This window comes from Urocitellus parryii, chromosome 6 (genome assembly GCF_045843805.1).
Source record: "Urocitellus parryii isolate mUroPar1 chromosome 6, mUroPar1.hap1, whole genome shotgun sequence".
Lineage (NCBI taxonomy): Eukaryota > Metazoa > Chordata > Mammalia > Rodentia > Sciuridae > Urocitellus > Urocitellus parryii.
In genome coordinates this window covers 195,612,727-195,628,012 of record NC_135536.1, presented here as the reverse complement: position 1 = coordinate 195,628,012, position 15,286 = coordinate 195,612,727, and the positions used below count along the sequence as shown (strand labels likewise).

General features: G+C 35.5%; 1 protein-coding gene across 1 annotated transcript in view; it reads left to right on the top strand.

Annotated features, from left to right (window-relative positions):
- The window catches only part of Stk4 (serine/threonine kinase 4), a 97,299-nt gene that overhangs the window by 21,952 nt on the left and 60,061 nt on the right, over nt 1–15,286 (top strand). Inside the window, exons 7-9 of the mRNA XM_026408311.2 lie at nt 251–388; nt 3,287–3,415; nt 4,010–4,196. Coding sequence (XP_026264096.1) covers nt 251–388; nt 3,287–3,415; nt 4,010–4,196 — 454 coding nt within the window. The remainder of the gene's footprint in view (nt 1–250; nt 389–3,286; nt 3,416–4,009; nt 4,197–15,286) is intronic.

Below are 15,286 nucleotides of genomic sequence, written 5' to 3'. Positions count from 1 at the left end.
TATTGATATTGTGAGGTTTAGGGGACAAATCTGCATAAGAGAGGGAAAGGAAAGAGCAATATATCAGCTTCTCCAGTTGTCATACTTTGTACTTTGAGATGCTTAGACTTTGGTAGGGATTTAAATGGGCTTATCAGAGAAAAATAATTTTACCAAACTGCAAATGTAATTCCAGGCATATTTTTATTGGTGTATCACACTTACTTTACTAAGTTTTTCTTCTTCTCTCTCTCCTTTTTTTTTTAACTAGGCAATCTTCATGATTCCTACAAACCCTCCTCCCACGTTCCGAAAGCCAGAGTTGTGGTCAGATAACTTCACAGATTTTGTGAAGCAGTGTCTTGTAAAGAGCCCTGAGCAGAGAGCCACAGCCACTCAGCTTCTCCAGGTATGAGTCACCTGTCAGGCTGCCTCTCCATTTCATCTACATGCAGACCAGAAAATACTGTTAATCTACCTGCATGGAGATAGAACAGAAGTATAAGATATTCCCTGCCTTTAGGGAGGTTTGAATCTATTTGAGTTGGAAGGACAGAAAATAATCTTAACTCATTGAACAAAACCAATACAAGAAAATATAGGGCTATGTAGGATTAGAGAAAGCACTTTGACATTGAGTGAGCATTGCTGTGTGCCAACTTTGCATACGTTATGCCATTTAATTATCACGTAGGCCCTATGAAGAGTAGGTGTTATTTCTGTTTTATAGGTGAGAAAATGGAAGCTTAGAGAGGTTAACTCAGAGTTTCTTAGCTGGTGTAAACAGCAGGGCCAATGGTAGGGCCTGATTCTCAGTCTAAAAGTAGGAGTGCCATTAAGTCTGCCTTTCTGAATCAGTGGTGGGTGCTGATATATCTCAGGATAAGAGGAAGTTACTTTGAATTGGAGACACTGGGAGTGCTTCCTTGAAGAGAGAGCTTACATGTTGGGCCTTGAGGAATGGATGGGATTGGCAGGCTGTAAGTATGCCTCATGGTTAGGAGCTTGGATTCAGAACTCTGACTTCCTGAGTTTGAATTGTGGCTGCTTAATACTTTGTGACTTTGGAAAAATAACTTATTCTCTGTATCTCCTTAGTTTTCTTATCTATAGAATGGGAATTAAATAATTTTCTCAGATGTTGTGAAGATAAAGTGATACAATGTGTATAATTTTGAGCAGTGTTTTACAAATGTTGAAGTTAGTATGGCATGAACTTGATAAATATTATTATTGTTGAGTTAAGTCAGTGATTTTTCAACTATTTTCAGACCCAATGCCCCCTCTTTATAACATCTTCATTACTTTTCTGGAATTAAATTTATAGATAATCTTGATTCTTAAATAGATTTTATTATCTGTAATCTAAAGGTAATAATTTACAGTAAATGTTATCTATGACAATGTAGAAATACTCCAGCTTGATCCAACTTATATATATATAATGGAACATATACTTGTATCTATCAGCACGAATGAGTTTAGATTTAAGAGTAATAAGAAGGGGCTGGGGCTGTAGCTCAGTGGTAGAGCACCCACCTCGCACGTGTGAGGCACTGGGTTTGATCCTCAGCACCACATAAAAAATAAATAAAGATATTGTGTCCAACTACAACTAAAAAAAAATATTAAAAAAGAGTAATAAGAAGGTCAGAAGCCCATTCCATTCAAGAAGCACAGGAAAATTAGCCAAGTGCGGTGGTGCACGTCTGTAATCCTAGCGGCTGTGGAGGCTGAGGAGGCTGAGGCAGGAGGATCATGAGATCAAAGCCAGCCTCAGCAACAGCAGGGTACTAATCACTCAGTAAGACCCTGTCTTTAAATAAAATACAAAAAAGGGCTGGGTATGTGGCTCCATGGTACAAAAAAAAGCACAAGAAAATGAATGAGAGGGACATTAGTATTAAACTGATGGTAAGTAATCACAGGCTAGACTTGTATCCAATAAGAGGAAGGAAATGATTTTACAAAATTTCCAAGTAGAAAGCACAAGACAATATGGTATCCTTGCTAATGACCAAGGTCTTATTTCTAAGTATTTTATTAAATTGTTTTCCTGCTTGCATGGAGTACTATAGAGTTTTTTAGGAAAATATCTTCTGTATTGTAGTCCTACCATATGTTAAGGCATCCTTTCAATCTCTGGTGTACTTACAAAGAGAGACCTTACATCCTCATGGATGAAGGGGAACATAGAGTAGATTGTAAAGAGAAAACAGGAGACAATATCCGAGTAGTTTGCAAAACACCAGGCAGTCCCCAGAAAAATTTCCATATGTGTCTTTAATAACATAGACAACTTCTTATTGTGCTGTAAACCCAAACAACAAAAACATAACATGGTGTTAATATTAAAACTTTAGCTGGGCATAGTAGTGCATCCCTGTAATTCCATCAACTCAGGAGTGAGACATGAGGACTGCAAGATCAGCAACTTAGTGAGACCGTATCTCAAAATAAGGAAGGAAAGAAAGAAAGAGTTGATGATGTAGCTCAGTGATAAAGTGTCCCTGGATTCAACTCCTAGTACCAAAACAAACAAACAAAAACCCAAAAAAAACCTTTAGCAGTGTCTCTGTGTTTCAATATTGTTTTTGCTAATTGAATAATATTTGGGTCTACTCTATTATACATTATACAAAATACATATGTGTTTTGCAGTAACTGCACTTTTGCACAAACATCCTTTTTACCTAAATATGTAGTTGGGAATGCTCTAGTACATTGAATATAAAGAACAAATGGGATGAGTAAATTATGTAGTGATTTCTAAACAGTGTCTTTATTTCATTTTAAGCTCCCATCTCCAAAATTGCCTTTCAAATCAGTGGACATTTTGCATATCTCTAGAAAAACATTTTCAATATTATTAGAGTATAATGTATATACTTTGAGACATTTGAAAGATGTGCACAATTTGCCACAATTTTGTACCTCACAGGATTGCTAGCATTCCTGCCTCTCCATCCTGTGTCAGGTGTGCCCTTCAAACTTTGTGATGACATCAGGCTCTTAACACATTTATAGAACTTCCTCTAGAGGGTAATACCACCCCATTGAGAATTTCTAGATTTGACAGAGAGAAATGTTGTAGTCATTCTATCCAGGCTGAAAAAGATGGGCAAAGGTTGCTGCTGAGTTATAAACCAAGTGTGGTTTAGCTGTTGTCCAGGGCATAAAGAAAAAGATTAGATTCACTGATTGATTCAGTAAGTATTGTCAAGTACCTACTGTGTGCTAGACAGTAGGTGTTTTAGCTCTATTGCTACATAAACTGGCTCCAATGATTTCTATTTCTTTGTTTAAGCACCCATTTGTGAAGAGTGCCAAAGGAGTGTCAATACTGCGGGACTTAATTAATGAAGCCATGGATGTGAAACTGAAACGCCAAGAAGCTCAGCAGCGGGAAGTGGACCAAGATGACGACGAAAACTCAGTGAGTGGCAGGCATTGCTGTGGGCCTCAGGCCTCAATGCTTGTTAGTTCATTTTGGTCAAGTGTAAGTAAGACAGTAGAAAATACTGGATCAGCTTGGAACTGGAGACTCTTGTAGTATATGTCCTTAACTGGACCAAGGCTTGTTGGAGGCTCACTGAATCTGTGCTTGTTGTTCTTCTGGTGTTTTTTAAAACATTTAAATTTTACTTTTTGTCCTTGTATCTTTTATTCAATGTAACTTTTTACTTGAGAAAATGCTCAAGTGTGAGACTTGGTTTATCTAAGCCATTTTGAGGAATCTAAGATCCATACTTAATATACTTGAAGACTCCCTCACTACCCTGAGATTCCAGGGGTATTCATGTCAGCTCTTAGATCTGTATTGTAGACTCTAATAAAGATGAGTGGGGAGGAGTATCCTGTAGAATTAGATCCACTCATATGGATAAATTTTGAACTCCTTTGGTTAAATTTAGAACCTAGAAGTTAAATGAATTTAAAACCCAAAAATATTTTTACCAAGATGAGTAATAATAATTCAGAAAACCATCTTTTGATCAGATTAACTCTAACTTGAGATTTTGTTCTACAGGAGGAAGATGAGCTGGATTCTGGCACAATGGTTCGAGCGGTTGGTGACGAGATGGGTACTGTACGAGTGGCCAGCACCATGAGTGATGGAGCCAATACTATGATTGAGCATGATGACACATTGCCATCACAGCTGGGCACCATGGTGATCAATGCGGAGGATGAGGAAGAAGAAGGGACTATGAGAAGTAAGGCTCTGATGAAATATATGAACTTTTTGACCAAGCATAGGCACTTTAGGATTCCCGTGGTCCATGCAGCCTCATTCTTGGGTTCTCTCTTCTGTTACTACAACTAAAGGAGGTTTTCACTGGAGAGCTATGTAGGAGGTGTGGGGAGGGGAGAAGCTGGCATGTGGAGTCAGAGGTAAGAAAGTGTCAGCAATGAGAGGAATTTTGCTTTTGAACCCAACAGCCCGTTCTATCATTGAATGTTGTCATTGAAGGTTCATCTGTGGAGGTAATCACATGTTGTTTCTTTTTTTTTTTTTCCCCAAAGAGAGAGTGAGAGAGGAGAGAGAGAGAGAGAATTTTTTTTTTTTTAAATATTTATTTCTTAGTTCTCGGCGGACACAACATCTTTGTTGGTATGTGGTGCTGAGGATCGAACCTGGGCTGCACGCATGCCAGGCGAGCGCGCTACCGCTTGAGCCACATCCCCAGCCCCATCACATGTTGTTTCGGTGCATAATTCATCTCAAAACATAATGAAATTCTGGCCTGTTTATGTGTCTTCAGTCCATTTTCATGATAGTTGTACATCCAACCCAGGTTACCAACACTCAGTCAATTAAAGATAATTGTACAAATTGAAAAGTTCTATTATATTCTTTCAGAAGAATTCACCTTTGTTTTTTTTAATGATTTACGCTTTATTTATTTCATTATCATTTGTATTTATTTTCAAGCAATCATATAAGGATCTGATTCTTTTTTTCTGTGATTTAAGCCTAACCGTGTGTTCACTTCCATCTTTGGGTGTTTTGTTCTCTTCTCCTCTTTAGCTCTTGCCCTCCTTTTATTCTGATCATTACAGACCAACTCAGGGAGGAAAGGAAAATAAAATGATAATTGAATTGTATAAGTACAGGTTTAAAGCACCAAGTTCTCTATGATCTTTTCATCATCATTTTTTTCCTGTCTTTCTCAATTTTTAAAATTTAAAGGCCCTTCTTCCATACCAGGGATCTGTAAACTATGGTCCAGGGGACAAATCTGGCTCACCACCTACTTTTGGTAATAGTTTTATTGAAACACAGCTATTCCCCTTCATTTATGAGTTGTCTGTGGCTGCTTTTGTCCTATAAAGGCAGAGTTGAATAGTTGTAAAACACCATATGGCCCCTAAAGCCTAAAATATTTGCTCTCTGGCCGATAACAGAAATTTGCTAGCCCCCTGTTCTAGATCCTCTGCATAATTCAATGAGTTTTTTTAGTGCCTGTTTCCCTAAGCACTTTTCTAGGTGCTGAAGGACAGCAGAAAATGAGTAAACCACTCCTTTTCCTGAAGGATCTCAATGTAGAGGGAAGACCATTAATTACAATTCGGTGTATGAAATGAGTTCTAACATAGTGGTAATGTGAGGGTGCTAAAGCAGAGGGGAAGAGTACCTAACTTGGTCTAGAGCCTACTAAAAAATTGCTTGAGGAAAAATGCAAGATTGGCAATATGCAGGTTAAGCAAAGATGTTCCAGCAGATGGTGCAGTGTACATAAGATCCCAGGCAAAGAGGTAGGCAAGTTCAGGGAGCCACTTGGTTTATTGTGGTTTATCATTGGCAACTGACATAGTCTTAAGCAGAATTTCAGAGAAGGTAAAATCTCAGCTGAAATTTAAAGGACAGGTGGAGGAAGGTTGTGCTTATCCAAAAAATATACAGTAATGTTTTAAAATTTTTTTATGAAACTCATGCAGGGCAAAATAGCCTTTAGACTTAATTTGTTTGATTTTTAAGGAAAACTCACATTTTTAAAGTTTCTCTTAGGCTCCAGATATCATTTGTACATGAAATATTTAAATAGTATAATCCTTACAACAATTAAATGGGTTTTGAGGGTTTTTAAAATTTTTATTTTTAAGTAATACAAATAACATAGCAAAAACTTGTGTGTAGAATTAACTTACTGATATTTTTTAGATTTATATCACATATTCTAAGAATAAAACAACCTACAACTTTACTGGTAAAGTTAATGTCCCCCAGTATATATTTTGAATCACATTAATCATAAATTTGGTGTGAATTTTTTCTGTATAAGTGTATATCCAAAAACAATACTGAGTGCTTTTTGTATTTTTCAAAAATTCTATTGCAGTATCTTTTAATAGGCTGCTGTGTTTGTTGTTGTTTGGCACTAGGGATTGAACCCAGGAGTATTTCACCACTGAGCTACATATCTGGCCCTTTTTGTTTCTTATTTTGAGATAGGTCTCACTCACCAAGTTGGTTAGGGCCTCACTAAGTTGCTGAGGCTGGCCTCAAACTTGCAATACTTCTGCCTCAGCTTCCTAAGTTGCTGGGATTACAGATGTGTGCCACCACCCAGCCAGGCTGCTGTTTGTAAACAAGGAGCTTTTTTGGGTGAGATGAATCTTTATTGATATAGATTGTAAGATTGTACATAACATGTTGTATTATATGTTTCCCTTTTGCTGGACATAAAGTTTTTTCTAGATATCTGCTGTTATAAATGTGTCTCTGAACCTGTCTCTTGGTAGAGATAAAGTTTTTTTAGGGTATGTGCTGAGAAGTGGGATTTGGTAGTTCTCATAAAAATATAAGCACTTTGGTTTATACTGAGAATTCTCGGGGCTGGGGTTGTAGCTCAGTGGTTGAGCTCTTGCCTCGCATATGTGAGGAACTGGGTTCGATCCTCAGCACCACATAAAATAAATAAATAAAAGATAAAAAAAAAAAAAGAATTCTCCACAGTTTTCTTCAATTGACTAATAATTTACACTTTCACTAGTAGTAGATGAGAATTCTATTTTTTTTTGTATCTTCAATAGTTGACATTGCCAGGCTTTTTGCCATTCTTGAGGGATGTCAAATGTCATTTTTCAGAAATATTTAAGACAGAAACAAATAGAAATAAAATAATCCTTAAGTGTTCCTATCCAGTTTAAGAAATTAAAATATTACAAAAGAAGTACTTACTCTGTGTCCCTTCTCAGTTGTATTCCTTTCCTGTCTTACCACAGACACCTCTCTTGTCTTCAGTTTATTTGAGTTTATTCTCTCTTCCTGGTTTCTTAAATTTAATATTTAGTGTTTTTACTTTTAAACCTTAAAGGACTGTTTTAAAATGGCATCTCACTATACCTGTGTAGAGTGTTTATGTGTATGGATTATTTTTATCAGTTTTACTTTAAGTTAATTTGTCTATTAATTGCAATACCTGCTATATTTGGACCTAGTTCTGTTCTCTTATTTTGTGCTTTCTACTCACTGTGTTTTTTTCTTACTGCTTTTTTCTTCTTTCTTTACCTCTGTTGGGGTGGTGAGTCCTCATCCCCTCACCCTCCTACCACCTACCTACTCCTTTTCCATTCCCTGCCACCAACTTGCACAGTACATGCATAAGTAAATGCCTGTTTAACTTTCTGTTTTTCTAATAAATTCCAAAGTTGATCAATATCTCTGTCTTCCTGCTGAATAAAAAAGGATTATTGGGCTAGGGATATAGCTCAGTTGGTATCACGCTTGCCTCGAATGCACAAGGCCCTGGGTTCAAACAAACAAACAAAAAATTGTAAAACATTTTGCGTTTTTCTAGACTTCCTGTCTTATCTCTTGTTATTGTTATCTATTGCTTTGGTTCCATCCTGTTTTTTAAACTCACCTATTGGGTACTATATTAATTGTTTAGAGTCAGTACTTAGATTTTTGAACATATTGCTCACCATGGCCTCTTTCAACTTACTCTTTTCTTTTGGGTTCTTTTTCTTAAAATATATCTTTTTTTTAATTAAATACACTTTAAAATTTTTTTTAATTTTAGATGTTGATGGACCTTTATTTTATTCATTTATTTATATGTGGTGTTGAGAATCGAACCCAGTGCCTCACACATGCTAGGCAAGCACTCCACCACTGAGCCATAACTCCAGCCCCTTAAAATATATCTTTTCAGTGAGAGTGTAATGGGTAATAGATTCATGATTTGTATGGCTAATAAAAGTCTTTAAATTTTTCCTCTTATCTAATTCCCACCATTCTCTGTCCAAAAAAATGTTTTGTTTGTTTGTTGGTCTTTTTTTTTGGGGGGGGAGGTACTGGGGATTGAACCCAGGGGTGCTTAACCATTGAGCCACATCCCTAGGCCCCCCCTTTTTTTTAAGAGAGAGGGAGAAAGAAGGAGAGAGAGAGAGAGAGAGAGAGAGAGAGAGAGAATTTTAATATTTATTTTTTAGTATTTGGCGGACACAACATCTTTGTTTGTATGTGGTGCTGAGGATCGAACCCAGGCCGCACGCATGCCAGGCGAGCACGCTACCGCTTGAGCCACATCCCCAGCCCTCCCTAGCCCTTTTTATTTTTTATTTTATTAAGTTGCTTAGGGCCTCACTAAATTGCTGAGTCTAGCCTCAAACTTGCAATTCTCCTGCCTCAGCCTCCTGAGTCTCTGGGATTACAGGCATACACCATCACATCCAGTTATACATTTGACTTTAGAGTTCATCCTCATCCATTATATTATACTGCTGCCCCCAGAACAAAAGTTGTTGGAGGCCAGGACTAGGTTTATGTTACAGTTCTTGTTGGTAAGTCTCAGTCTGTAGTAATATATCTCTCCTTGCTGGTTGTTTCAGTAATTAGCTCCTCCAGGCTGTGTTTCCAAGGTTTACAAAGGGAGTATGTCTCTGACAAATTGATAATATTCTACATATGAGAGAATGTTTTGGATATGGATATCTGAATCCACAGTAAGCAGTTGGACGTAAAGGATTAAGTGGGTAGGGTAAGGTGATATTTGATTGCTTTATAAACCATCTTGGGAATGCCTAAAACCATATAAGCCCATACTACTTTGAAAATCTCTGTCTGGATATAGTAATCAGATTGTAATGTTTTTGTTTGTCTTTTGCTGCTACTGCTATTTTTGTTGTTGTTTGTTTTTTTTGTGGTCCTTGGGAATCAAACCCAGGCCCTTATACATGCTAGGCAAGCCCTCTACTGTTTTCTTTTTGAATAAAAGCTGTTGAAGAACCTGTTTGCCCCAAGAAGCCATGAGAAAGAAGCATGAGAGTTTGTCATTGTTAGGCCCATTATGCTTTCTCTGAGCCAGCAGAGGGAGCTCTATAATAGGTTATGAATTAAAATTGCATTACCATCCCAAGTTCACAAAACCCGTTTTTATAATTGGCTTTATTCTAGGTCAAGATCATTGTTTATTTATTTTTAAATACATTTTAAGTAACCACAGCAACACTAGGGCAATGTGTTTATTTTATTTGGTTAAGAGATTGGATACTTCATACTTGGCAAAGGTCAATTATAAGACTGAACTCAGCCGAAACATTTCAAAATAGTAACTTTTCCTTTCCCTTAGTGGTCCTTAACCAGAATCAATGTTCTCTTTCTGTATCATGGTACCATGCATCCGGTTTTGAAACTGTCATCAACTTTAACACCTCTAACCAAGCAATGGAACTGATATGGTGAAAAGTTATTTTACATATAAAAAAAACATTAATCATGACATTTTCTAGCTTTTTGCCTGGTCTCTTTAATTCATTTTTTCTTCTTCTTCTTCCTCTTCCTCTTCCTCCTCCTCTTCCTTCTCCTCTTTCTCCTCTTCCTCCTCTTCTATTTCTAATTTTTGTGGGAGGAGGCAGTGCAGGGGATTGAACCCAAGGCCTTGGGTATGCTAGGCAGGTACTCTTCATAGAGCTACACCCTACCCTTAGTTTTAATATTGCTTATTTCCATGTTGACTACACAAATCTAATGCTGAGTATGCCTTTTCCAAGTTTTCTCTCCCTCTCCCCCACCCCATCTTTTGCAGTATTTCTTTATATTTTAGACACTCTTTTTTGTTTATGATTATGTGCATTGTAATTACGTGTATAAGCTTATACATGTGCTTTTAACTTTGCAGTCTTTTCTTAGTAGCTTTCATTTTCATGAGTTTACATTTATCTAAATTTTCTTACATAGTATGCTTTTTATGATTTCTTAAAGATATTCTTTACCCTCTCAAACATCTTAAAAAGTCTTTATTTTTTTCTAAGTGTTGTAAAGTTTTACTGTTCACATCTAGAATTTTCTTTACTGTATTATGAATTTGTTTTTGTTTACTCTGTAAGCTGTGGTCATCTGTTTTATTTTTTCCATCTGAAATACTTGCTTCTTCCCTCCCTGCACGTCTTTGATCTCACCTTCTCTTTCCTTCTCTGACCATGTATCTAAACTTGATTCCCCATCCCTTTTTATTTTTCTTTTCAATACAAATTGCTATTTGAATTTGTGTCACCATTCTCCCATGTAAATTTTAAGGTCAGTGTATAAAAATTTGTAAAATGCCACTGGGATTTTTACTTAGTTACATTGAATACATAGATTAGATTTGCCATCTCTTTGATGTTAATTCCTATTCATAAGCATGGTTTATCTTTCCATCTGTTTCATCTCTGTGTACTTAGATAATGTAATTTTATCCACAAAGATGTTTTAAAACTTTTTATTAAATTTATTTCCAGAAGCTTTAACAGTTTTTGTTGCTATTACAAATATATCCTTTAAAATATTTTGTTTTTAACATTTTTGCTTTTATAAATGATTGGGTTTTTTTTTTTTTTTTTTAATGTTCGTTCTGACAGGTTTTCTGGAGATTCTTTTTTTTCCAGTGAAGACCATCTTATAGTCTGAATTACAACATCAGTTTCTTCTTTTGATTCTCATAAATTTTATTATTCTGAACTAGGATCTTCAGTACAATATTGAATAATAGTGGGTATTCATGTCACCTTAAAGAAAGTTCTTCAGATGTTTTAACAATGAGCCTGGTTTTGTAGCAGGACTTGACAGATACTCTTTATTAGGTTAAAGAAGTGCATGTCTGTTTCTAACTTAAGGAGTGTTTTTTTTTTCTAAGATCAAAATTGATGTTAATTTTCTTTTACTTGAACATTGAATTCTTTTTTCATTTTCTTGCTTACCAAATTAGTTAGCATTGTAAATTTTTTCTCTATGTGCTTTCTTAGCAACATCCTTTCATCATACATGGCACATTATAAATATTTCCTCCCAGCTTGTGGTACTTATGCTTTTTGACCTATGAATTACTTAGAGATTATTTTTAAAAATGAATAGATAAAGATGTGATTAAAAATGTGCACATTTTAAATTTTCAGTTGCAGAGAACTGTGGTTAGAGAATGTGGTCTTCTCCCTTTCTCTAATTCTTCCTGGTAATCACCATTCTATTGTCAACTTCTATGAGACCAAGTATTTTCCAGATATGAATGAGATCATGTGGTACTTGTCTTTCCATGCCTGACTTATTTCACTTAATATAATGATATTTAGTAAGAATGGCTATTATCAAAAAGAGTAGAAATAATAACTGCTGACAATGATGTGGAGAAAAAGGCACCTCACACACTATTTTGGGAAATGTAATTAGTATAGCCATATGGAAAACAGTATGGAGGTTCCTCAAAAAATCAAAAATAGAACTATGAAATGATCCAGCAATCCCACTACTAGATATAGCCAAAGAAAATGAAATCAGTATCTTTTTTTAAAAAAAATATTTATTTCTTAGTTTTAGGTGGACACTGTGTATTTATTTTACATTTATGTGGTGCTGAGGATCGAACCCAGTGCCTCGTGCATTCGAGGCCAGCACTCTACCATTGAGCCACAATCCCAGCCCCTGAAATCAATATCTTGAAGAAACATCTGCACTCCCATGTTTATTGCAGCACCATTTAGAGTAGACAGGAAATGGAAACAGCCTAAATTTCCATCAGTTGATGAATGGGTAAAGAAAATGTGGTACATATACACAGTGGAATACTCCTCAGTCATTAAAAAAAAAAAAAAAAGAAAGAAAAAATAAAACCTGCCATTTGCAGCAGTGTGGATGGCACTGGAAATCCTGCTGGGATTTTTATTGAGGTTGTCTTGAATCTATAGGTCACTTGGGGAAGAACTAGAGAAAAGAATGTGGTCTGTGTGATAACAGTTCTTTGTGTGTTTTTTTTTTTTGAGTCATTTGTGACATGGTATGTTTGTCATTAATTTTTGTCATACATGCTTTATGTGCCTTAGAAAGATGTATCTTTTCTTATTTCAGTGCAGGAATTTTTCTCTCTCTAATTAGTTTTCTTTTTTTTTTTTAATACTTATTTATTTATTTTTTTAGTTTTCAGTGGACACAACATCTTTGTTTGTATATGGTGCTGAGGATCGAACCCTGGCCGCACGCATGCCAGGCGAGCGCGCTACCGCTTGAGCCACATCCCCAGCCCTCTAATTAGTTTTCTAATTGCCTATTCTTCATCGGTTTTTAATAATTCAAATTTTGGTTTCTGATGGAGAAATGTTAAAGTTGTTGAACTGGTTTACTGTTTAGTTACGTTAATTTTTGTGTATATATTTATTGTTTTGTTTCTTTTTTATTTTGAAGCATTATCTGGTGCGGATCAATTCAAAATTCTTAAGTTATTCTGGGAATTGTTCCTTTTATATTATTTGACTTTCACAACATCCCTTAGATATAGGTACTTTGGACAGGTAGGTGGTGCATACTTGTCATCCCAGTTATTCAATAGACTGAGGCAGAAGGTTGGCTTGGGTAACTTAACAAGACTCTGTCTCAAAATAAAGATTTTTAAAAAGGCTGGGGATGAGTTCTGTGTTAAAGCACTTGGCTGGCATGCATAAGACCCATCGTTTAGTCTCCTGTACATCCCCCAAAAGATACAGGTACATTGGGTATCAGATTTCTACCATATAAGAAGTTGAAGCTTAGAGAAAAATGTAGTGTCTTGCCTCAGATCACATTAGATCTCAATCCTTTTTTTACTTTTGTTCTACATTGTCACTGTAGTATGGAGTTTCTTGTTAAGTATTGTAAAAATCCTGTATTTCTTGTCTTTTGACACCTATTTTTAGGATCTTCAGACACCATTCTAGTGAAACCTAAGGCCACTGTGATGGTGTTAGTATTTTGTGTTATCAAGACCCATAAGTGTGATGATAAGCCGATAAAATTTTCTAGGTTTGGGGCATGGGGAAGGGTACCTGGGTAATCTTTGTAACAGTACAACTTTTTTTGAGCCTGAAATTGTATCAGTACAAAACATTAAGTAATTCTTAATCTGTAATTTTCAGTTTTAAGAAATAAACTTCAAGGGCTGGGGATGTGGCTCAAGCGGTAGCGCGCTCGCCTGGCATGCGTGCGGCCCGGGTTCGATCCTCAGCACCACATACAGACAAAGATGTTGTGTCCGCCAAATACTGAAAAATAAATATTAAAGTTCTCTCTCTCTCCCTCTTTCTCACTCTCTCTCCTTCTTTCTTAAAAAAAAAAAAAAAAGAAAGGAACTTCAAAAGGCCAATTTGAATGGTTCACTTGAGTTTCCTAGTATAGTGTTGTCTTGAGGTTGTTTGTACTGATTCAGGTGTTATATCTGTCATTAATGTCAATAAAAATGTGTGCTTCTGAAATAAAGCGTATCATAGAGACTGAGAAAAATTGATTATTAATATATGCCATCCAAAGTAATATATTGGCACTAATTTCCATTAATATTGTATGAAAATTATGAAATTTTGTGTATATTTTCTGTATGTTTTATATTGTTATATATATATTTTTTAATTTTTGTGTCTTCATATGCAGAAAAATAGTTTCACCATTATCCATTTTTGAACATCTTTTTAAAAGGAAGATGATTTCTTCTGTGTTTTATTTGATTGTTATCAAATAGTACGTTAATATCTAAAGAAAAAGTGCGAACATGTAGTTTCTTATTAAAAGTAGAAAGAGTCAAAGCTTTTAAAAACATTAAAATATTCTTATGAATAAACTATTCTGAAAAAGAATATTTTAAATAATGTTTTTAAAAATAAATTGTGGAGCAACTAAGATAGCTTGATTTATGCACATTTGTAATTTGTAATGTGTCTCCTTGGGCAAGCTGCTTCTGCCCACATGAGGAAATAACCAGTCATAGGATATCAGTTAAAATAAATTAGGCTCTGTGAACCAAGGCATGAGTAGGTGATTTTTCTTAAAAACTCTCACTTATATCATAAAATTTTAATTTGTTCCCTAGCACATTAATCTCTTTGAAATAGAATTTTAAAGCATAGTGGCATAATTAATTTAGGGCAACTCAGAAGTGTGTATTAGATAAATTATGGCAATAGCACCATGTGGTAAACACATTATGTATTTATACTTCCCCAGAAAATCCTAAGTTTATGAAGACACCTATTGTTGCTCTGAGGTTTCTCATTTAAAATCAAAGGCTAGGTTCTTATTGAAATGATCCATCAGATACACATATCAGTGTGCATGAAAGACATTCTTGACTCCTAGCCTATTTTCTTTCCACCCGCAGTTGTTTCAAGAAGGCTGTTACACCATTGCCTTGTGTGTTATCTTGCCCATTCTGACTTGTATGGTAATTAGGTCATAAAGTACTGCAAGAATTCTAGCACTTCTTTTACCACAATAGTCTTACTGTTCAATTTCTGATCAATTTATGGTTTTAAAATCTATCATTAGAGAATATTAAAATGTCTACATGTGCCTGCCACTCAGAATCAGCACCTTATGAGAGTTTCAGATAGCATATTAGTGCAGTTATTTTATCAAAGCTAAAACTTAAAGCATTTAGTTTTGTTGGAATCATGTTTCTGAGTGAGGGCAAGAGAGAGGAAGAGGAGGAGGAGTGGAATAAATGTTGATTTTTTGGAATCAGTCTTTGGCTTGAAACTTGTTTCGGAGTCTTATAGAATGTATCTTCTTGGGCAAGTTATTCCCTTTTTGACCGTCAGTTTCCTACTCTGAAAAAATGGGGCATAAAAGTTTCTAGTTTTGTTGAGATGACATAAGAAAATATATAAAAAATACTTAGTATATAAATGCTCAAAATTATAGGCATTATAATAAATATGAGTCTTGTATGAGAGTGGCTTTTTCATTGTACTAAGCATTCTTTTAACCAGGACTACTTTTTCTTCATCACTTTTTATTATTATGATGATAATTATGATTATGATTGTTCTCTAAATGGTAGTGATTTTTTGTTTTGTTTTT